The sequence below is a fragment of the Thunnus thynnus genome, chromosome 2 (assembly GCF_963924715.1).
Source record: "Thunnus thynnus chromosome 2, fThuThy2.1, whole genome shotgun sequence".
Classification (NCBI taxonomy): domain Eukaryota; kingdom Metazoa; phylum Chordata; class Actinopteri; order Scombriformes; family Scombridae; genus Thunnus; species Thunnus thynnus.
The window spans coordinates 13,684,118-13,692,939 of record NC_089518.1 but is presented as its reverse complement, the minus strand read 5'-3'; the positions used below and the strand labels follow the sequence as shown (position 1 = coordinate 13,692,939).

General features: G+C 42.0%; 1 protein-coding gene across 2 annotated transcripts; it reads left to right on the top strand.

The window, feature by feature from the left end:
* Positions 1-422: 422 nt before the first annotated feature.
* On the top strand, positions 423-8,122 carry ccdc92 (coiled-coil domain containing 92). Of its 2 annotated transcripts, XM_067604462.1 has the most exons (5): positions 458-496; positions 664-848; positions 3,759-3,923; positions 4,549-4,590; positions 6,208-8,122. In XM_067604462.1, the coding sequence occupies exons 3-5, from the start codon at positions 3,788-3,790 to the stop codon at positions 7,011-7,013; spliced, it is 984 nt and encodes a 327-aa protein (XP_067460563.1). In that variant the 5' UTR covers positions 458-496; positions 664-848; positions 3,759-3,787; the 3' UTR covers positions 7,014-8,122. The 2 variants fall into 2 exon arrangements, with proteins under 2 accessions (XP_067460571.1, XP_067460563.1); XM_067604470.1 differs by lacking the exon at positions 664-848 and having other exon boundaries at positions 423-496.
* The last annotated feature ends 700 nt before the right edge of the window (positions 8,123-8,822 follow it).

Sequence of the window (8,822 nt, the reverse complement as noted above, 5' to 3'; positions counted from 1 at the left end):
TGGAAACTTGAAGCCTCCACTGCACAAACACTGAGGATAGACTTTACAGTAGAGGACGTCTTGTGTCCCACAGTTAAACTTTTGAAATGAAATATATTCACATATTTATAGATACTGGAATTTAAATGAGGGAGAAGGAGTAGATACTATTTTAGGGATCTTAACAAGATAATTTAAATGCTTTTGTGGGGGGAAAAAACATATCAGACAGAAATTATTAATCCAAGTATATATGAATCAGAGTATTTTATATACATCTTAAAACATGTCTCGAGGGGATATTTAAATACAGTATAGTAAGCGTTAAGAAGACATTTTTTCTAGATATCTCACTTATTGCAGTAAGTCTACAATATTCCGATGCTGTCACTAGATGGCGTGAATGCATCACCACTGAACAGGTGTCAGATTCTGTTGCTATGGTGACGACGCTAGTCACTGAAAACCGTAAGCACTTCCCTGACAACCGCTACTTCAACATTTCTTTTCATGAAACGTAAGTAAAATCTGAATCACAGCTCACATTGTACGTTTTGGAATTAATTAATTCGCTCGTGTTGCTATTTTTAAAAATGAAATTAATAAAAAATGACGCAGGTTGAGTCTCTGTGGGGCAGATAATTTCCCCTGGTTTCCCATGATGCATCGCTTTATTTTGTCTAGTATCTCAGGGAGATGAGAGCAGACTGACACAGCCGCCCTCCTCTCTCACCCGACCAAGGCATCACCGACATGCCCGGCAAGGCAGAACGCACTTAGGTTAGCCGGTGTGGCTATAGTCGGTTCAGCGACATATTTACAGTCTTTTTGTTTTCAAATATTCGACGGCTGTGCATTTTAGCCATAAGGTAAGCCCCCCGCAAGAAGATAATGAGCTGTTATATCCTCGCTAGCTGCCCAGCTAGCTAGCACAATTAAAGCCCTTGTATTGATAGATTGTTTCATTCAAATTCCGGTGTGTTGATCTTATCTTAAAACGTAAATACAGTTTATTTTTACGTATTTTTACGGATACTTGTTCAATTCGGCATTCATCCAAGCAGGTTGACTTCAGTGATATTCCTGATGGGTTTGCCTGTTATTGCTGTTGTTTCTTCGTCAGAAAAATCTCAAATCGTTGAATAACAAGGTGGCAGTTGTATGCGCCCAATGTTGCTAAAACCAGGACTTTTATTGAAAGTGAGCGCCGTTTGATGGATTCATCGTATGCCGAATTTATCATAAAACCTCCACAATGCCCACAAACCTTTTTCATCTTGTAGGTTCGGTACGTTTCCTTTTGTGTATAGTTGTGTAGTATTTGGGTGTCGGCTTGTAAAGGGAGTTTGGTGTGACGTTTTACCAGAGTAGCTCGCGTCAGGGCTAGCTTGTTTGCAGTTCCTGAAACTGGACAGCAGAAATACAATAACATTAGCTGTAAGGGCAGCCTTTGTGATGACCAGAGAAATACAGTGATGGCAGCCCACAGTACATTAACTCATAAAATAACAAGGAAAGTGGTCTGTTTTGAAGACTTAAAGTTAGGCTGTATGAAGCACCGCTCGGCAGGCCCCAGTTTTACGAGCATTAGCGTTTGGATTGATCATGATAAAGAAGGTCATATCCAGTAAGATATCGCTGGTTGAAGCTTAACAATATCATTTTGTGTGAAAGTAATTATCCTCTGGCAGCTCCTGCCAGGACCAGCAGAGGTTTAATGTGCGATGTGTGGGTTTGGGGTGCTGTCCGCAATGCAGGTGCTGAAATTGAAAGTGCCGTGGAAAGTATTAAGCATCCCTGCCGGCTAATACGTAGCTTACTACTCCATTGTAACTACAGGTTAGTATTTGTAATGTTTATACTGGTTATTTGTTTTAGTTTGATTTGATTTAATTAGTTAGATTTGCCTATTATTATGATTATTATTGACAAGACAGGCGTTTAAATGTTGGCGAGGAGCAGATTGATTAGTGCAGAAACGAATGTCCCAAACGCACTTGGCCGCACATTAGTAGTTATAATATTAGTGAAGACTTGCAAAGAGAAGATGTAGTCCACATTGTCAACTCAATAGGTGAATCATGGACATCTGTGTGTAAAGAAACCGCTTTATTACAGGAAGAACTATGACTGCCAAGCTCTTGTTGTGGCTGAGGATGGTAGCTACTAGCTAATGTTTCATGCTGCTGCAGTTCATTGATTATTTATGTATGGGGAAATGTTGGTTTGTGTATTAGGAGAAGAAAAATATGGACAGCATTTGCATGTTTTGAAAAGTAGGGAGACAAGTCATGCTGATTTGAAATGAATCTCTCTTGCATTAACCCCCTACGTTGCCTCTTAAACAGGGAGAGAAACTTTATTGTCTCTCTTTAATTCACTAGAGGCCTCTAAATTCTCCTTTGTTCCGCTGTCACCTCCACCCTGTGGCATGAAGCATGTTGTCAACTTGGCTGAGGTCATAACTTTGCAAATGGAAAGCCATCTAAGCTATTCTAGGAAAGGGCTGGGATGAGAGATGTGCTTGCAGTGCAGGGTTTACCGGAAGGACTCCACATTACTCATCAATAATAGATTATCTCTTCAGCCTTTATGACACACTGCCAGCAATATTTGTGATTATCAGTCTGTGTTTTGGTTATCACATGTTTTCTTTTTCCTCTGTTAGCAATGTACAAAAAAAAATCCAACAGACAGTGTGTCCAGTGAGGTGTTATGGGATTTATTATTTATGTTAGTGAGCTGATGATGTAAGAGTGAGAAGCTCTGGGATGTTTTATTGAAGCACGCTTATGTATGCAGGGAGAGGCTTTCTCTGCACTCAGGAGGGGTGTTGCAGGGATCAATGTGCTTCAACTCTCAGCCCGGTACAGTTGTCTGGCAGAGGGTGGAGATGTTGGGACTGAGTGATTGTTTCTCTCTCTCTCTCTCTGGCTTGGCTCTGGGGACAAGGACGTCCAGTGAAGGGAGGGAGGAGGGAGGTGGGGCAAGGCAGGCAAGGGAGAAGCCTGCTCAAGACTGGCAGCCTTCATGCCACACCCAGTGTCACTGTTACATTTATCGATGTGTTTGGCTAATCTACATACATAATTTCATTTTTTAGACTTTCTTTAATTTGCCATTTTAATGCCAGTGTAAGAATTGACCTGTATTTTCTTATCTGACGTCTTTGTAAGTTCTAATAAAATTACTAATACGTAGATTGGATTAATCTATATTACATTAGTGTTATCTTTGAGATGTCTGTTTTTGAAAGCTTACATTGCTCACTATTGTTCTAAATCAATAAATTCACACCAGTGATTGGTTGCTAATTACAGTAAGCAAAAACTAAGCCACCTATTTATGATCTTTTTGCGTTTTTCTGCTATAGTCTTACTGTATAATTGACCCAGCTTGATTAATCATGATAGCTTACATACCTTCCTGCACATTAATAAGTGTACATATTAACTGTATCTTCATTATGTTTGCTGCTCTTTTTATCAACAGAAAGTGTTACAATTTCTATATTTAGTGGGTTTGTTGAACGGCCTCCATGGATTTCATGGGAGTCATCTAATAGTGCTTAGTTCGATATGTCATCTAAGGCAGATTGTCTTGGCCAGTTCGCAGACAGAACAAAGTTGGACCACATCCCAAAACCAAGATGTTTATGGGCGACAGAGCGAGAAGTAATGGCTTGTTTGCCAAATGGGTTGACTCTTGTTTATAGTCTTCCCCTCCTCTTTTTCCTCTGTCTCCTTCTTTTCTGTCATCTGTCTGTCTGGGGGTTGCAGGGCTGGTGTGTGTCTGAACATAATCAGCCATGGCATCAGCAAACGTTGCGTTGGAAAATCAGCTGCACAGTGCGCAGAAAAACCTGCTCTTCCTCCAGCAGGACCATGCCAACACGTTGAAGGGGCTACATGCAGAGATCCGCAGACTACAACAGCAATGCACAGGTGAGCACAAGTAGCTACTGTAACTCTCTTCTGTTCATGCTGCTTTGGAAAATTAAAGAAACGCTTACAGGATGTCTCATGAGAACGTATGAATCTTATAACAGCAGAGCAAACAACAAATATTGTCAGTAACGTTATTTGAATGTAGAGTTCATAACAACGACAAATGTACAAACTGAAGGGATATTTGGGACCAAAAGATGCTGTAATGCTGCTCGCTATTAAACCTTTTAGAGAGAATATGATGACTTACAGGAAATGCACTCAAGCATTAATGAGTACACCCTGATGCAATACAATGAAACCTGTATTGATCGTACCGCCAGTAATAAATATAATCCTCCACAAAGGGAGGCATATAAAGATGGTTACCCTGTTCAAAGAAAAACAAGACACCGTATGCCAGAGCCCCGATTTCCCGGATCCTAACCTGTCACTAAAGCTGCCTCTCAACTCTCACTAATCTTGTTAAATGTATAGTCCACCATATGGAAAGCACTGAGATGTTTTCACCAAACAAGCATTGCTGCTAGTTAGGCTGTGTGAGGAGCGTGCTGTTTCATAGCTGACCTGAAGTAATCTCATTTGACGCAGACATGTGAGTAACCCTCTGCTTTTTTCACAGACTTGACATACGAGCTCACTGTTAGAAGCTCTGACCCCTCAGGTAAGCTTCCATCATACTGTACACATCCATTTTACCATTGGCACGCAATATGTAGAGTTAAAACTGATGATGCAGAAATTGAATTACTGTCAATGTTCTGGTTTTCTGGTTTGTCAGTGTGGTCCCTCTGTCTGTGGTTTCATCTACAATGACTGTTGTATGACATAAATTAAAGTAGTATATAGACAAAGTCTTTATTGTCCTGCAGGAAATTTGTTTTCACAATAAATTCCACCCAACACATTTATATGTATCTGCACAGAGCGCCACAGATGATTCTGGATCAATACACTGTGTCAGCGAGGCAGTTTGTTCAGTGCTGCTGCAGAAGGGACAAAACTTTTAAAAGAGAGTTACTTTTAAAAACTATTATTTTCCACTTGGTTTGTTAATGATATTCAGATTTGTAACAACACAAAATGCAACTTTATTTTTACACAAGCAGACTAAAATAGTGAAAGTGCACAGCAGTCCACTAAACTCTGTAACAGTTAAGACTGTAAATCTGTGTTTTCTGCTGAAATAAAGAGGTTTATCATTGGACAGGACGGCCTCCGCCTGTTTCCCGGTAACAAAGTCCCACCCAGGAAGCATTGCATTGTGGGACACCCTGCTGTTCATTAGGGCTCCCACTGCTCATTGCCTACTGCCCCTCCCCCCAGCGTTACCATGGCCATGACATGGAGTCACGACACTGGTCTGTTTAGACTCAGCTCCACTGTTCTATACTGGCTTGAAATACTGTACAGTACAGGCAGGGAGGCCCCTGACTGGCTGCATACAACTCTAGTTTAATTTATTTAGAGGCTTTAATGACCCCCTGCTCTTCTGTATAACTGATCAGGAAGCATGTTGCATCTCACCACAGTCACAGCATGTTGCAGGCTCTCTAACATGGCTGGCCTAGATCTGTGCAGTATTGTTAGAGACGCCAGTGAGAGGCACTATCATGTTAGTGTGGGACATCTCAGAGATTGGAGTGCAGGAAATGAGATTATCTGTCACAGCACTAATGCACAGCCTGCAACCTGCTTAGCACAGCAGGGCTCAGCTGCTCTTACTGGGGTGAAAATGCACCAGACCACTTCAAAAATATTAAGGGAAAGTCATCTCTCTAGTTATCCCTGTATTTTATGGTAGGTGGTGTTTGGGAAATGTAAGTGTAAACGGGACATTGAAAACTTGCACCTTTCTAACATATACATATATAATAATATACATAATTGTATTTTATTCCAGGAATTTGCACATATACAGTGATGGCTGTATAGGCTGCAACTGAGTGGGGTGGGGCAGGGTGGGGGCAGCATTAAGCAGGCAGAGATGAAGGTCAGAGCAGAGCAGTGCCCTTGCTGTCCATCAGAGATGTAATGTGAGACTGGAGCTCTCTGCCCACTGCAGATGAGTCTTCATAGGATCAAACTGTCTCTCGCTGCTGACACACTGTCCATAGTCAGTGTCTGAATTTAATGTACTAATAATTGGTCTGGTATGCGTTTATGTGGGTGTGTATTTCTGAATGTGTGCACCTTTTGTAAAGAGAAACATGTTGAACACCTCTTTACTACATGCATTTTCTAATACACACGTTTTTACTACTTTTTATTGTGTGTACAGACAGCAGCGAGGTCCGATGCAGGGAGCTGCAGAGGAGGTGTGAGGAGCTGGAGGCCGAGCTGAAGAAGAAGGAGGAGGAGAACACAGAGCTGCTTAGAGACCTGGAGCAGAAGAACGCCATGATCTCTGTCCTAGAAAACACCATCAAAGAGAGGGAGAAGAAGTACCTGGAGGAGCTTAAGATGAAGAGCCATAAGCTGGCTGTTTTGTCCGGGGAGCTTGAGCAGAGAGCGAGTACCATTGCTTACCTTACCTCACAGCTTCACGCCACCAAGAAGAAGCTGTTAGCCGGCAGCTCCTCTGAGGCCAGCCCCAACGTCAGCCCAGTCACCTCGTACAAGCCCACGCCTCCACCTAAGGACAGGCAGCCTGAAACCCCACGGCGCCGCATGAAGAAGAGCCTCTCCCAGCCTCTTCACCCTGAGCTGACAGAGGTGTACCGGCTCGGCTCAGACGGTAGGCGGCTGGTCCTGAGGGAGACAGTGGATGCCATGCCCGACCCAACACCCTTCCTGCAAGCTGGGAAAGAGTCTCCTGAACCGCAGGTGGTGCGAGAGCGGCCTGCTGTTATCCCTCCTATTTCCTCTGAGCGCTCCCCTGTCCCTCCCCTGGGTGCTACGGCCAGCCCTCGCCACAGCCCTGCTCGGGACCGTCAGCACAGGGCTCATGTAGGCGTGGCACACCGCATCCCACATGGCACCCCTCCCCTGGCCCCACCGCAGGCAGAGCTGGAGACACTGGCAGTGGACCAGGTCAACGAGGAGAAGGTCGTGAGGAAGCGTTCTGGAGCCGACAGGACAGTTTAACACTGCAAACACGCACATGAATGCACACACATATCTACTGTATACACAAAACATACACTACACCGCAAGAGCAGGAAGAAGCCTGACCCACTGTGTAGCCTGCTTTTTACGCAACACTGCAATGTGAAAAGAAAAAGAATTTACAAAATGATCATTTTGTTTATGGTGTTCCATAAAAACTTGTTTTTCTTAATGTACAGTTGAAAAGGACTACTATACAGCATGCCAAATGTTTCTTATTTTCAACCTAAGGAGATCTTGTATTATACACATCTTGATTTTTTGCTTCGACTTTCACGTCATTCTGTTATATGTGGTGCATACAACAAATTCTCAGCCAAATATCTGCATCAGTGCCTGCTCGGTTCAACCATACACAAGCTGTGTAGTGTAGTCATGGCTAATAGTTAACTCTACATATCTCTGTCTTTTCAACAATAGTCTGGGCATATCAACAAACTACAGTATATAACAAGATATCTGCAGCTGCATAGGCTAGAAATTAAATTATTAAACAAATACTCCTCGAATGTCTTTCATCTTCTTGCGATATGAGTATAATAATGTTACTATAGGTATGAGCTGCATAATGTGCAATTGAAATTTGCTGGTTCTCACGTTGAAAGAACTGTAATTTTACTTTTCTTTTGCTGACTGGCAAAAACCGCAGAGGTGTATATGTTTAAATGCAGTGTGAAATGATGAACAGGTGTTTGTTTGTGTGTGCGCGTGTGCAAGAGAGAGAGAGTGTGTGTTTGTGTTTCGGAGAGAGATGACGAAGGCCAACTGAGAGAGTTAAGTTTTGGCTTGAACAATATTCACTGTTGTTATTTGTGATACAAGGGCATTTTTGAAAACAGTGCTGTAATAGGATTTTGTGATATAATTAACAGTACTTTATAAAGCCTGTACATTTGTATTGAATCCTTTTTTTTAATTTATTGTTTAATAGAGAACACAACAGCACCTCAGATATTGAAAGTAGTTAGCACAGCACCAACATGACAGTAATTATTATCACTTAATAACCTGCTTTTCACATTAACATCACTTGTCCTTGAAGTATATAAATCAATACAATAAAGCAATGCTTTTTTTTGGTTTGGCTACTTGGTTTCTCTATATATGGGTGACAAATTAAAGGAAAAGACAACATGAAATGTCTTATTAAAGTGTTGCTACCGTGATCCTCAAGATCAGCTTCAATGCTACTTGACATAGATTTTACAAGTTTATACATTTACAGAAGGGATGAACACCATTCTTTCAAAGATATTCCCCTCATGTGGTGTTTTGATGATGGTGAAAAGCTCTGCCTGACGTCGTGCAAAGTGTTCAACTGCTACAGGATGGCCTTGACCTGTAGCACGGGTGATCAGTGACATCATAACAAGTGGTGTAATCTTTTACTTATCCTGGGGTGTAAAAAAAACAGAAATTATATGAGAACCAAACCCTGCTGATCTGCAGCATTGGATCAGCTGGTGGTGCTGTGCCTTGCTCAAGTGCACTTCTGCTCTGAAGTTCAACAGCTGTGCAGTATCACATTCATATATTTACTGTATTTCACAATACAAAACAATATATTATGCACAATAACAACTTGTGAACAACTGTACTGTGTTGAAAAGGGATGTGAATCACGTTCAGTGTGTTTGTAGTTCATGCATTCAGCCACTAGGTGTCCTCCTCAGATCACATGTGTGGTGAGACTGTTGGTATCAGTACAAAAACTGTGAAGAGCAGAGTAACAGTGCATTTTCTTATTCAGCACAAACTCAAACAAAATGTAAGATCTGTCGCTCATGA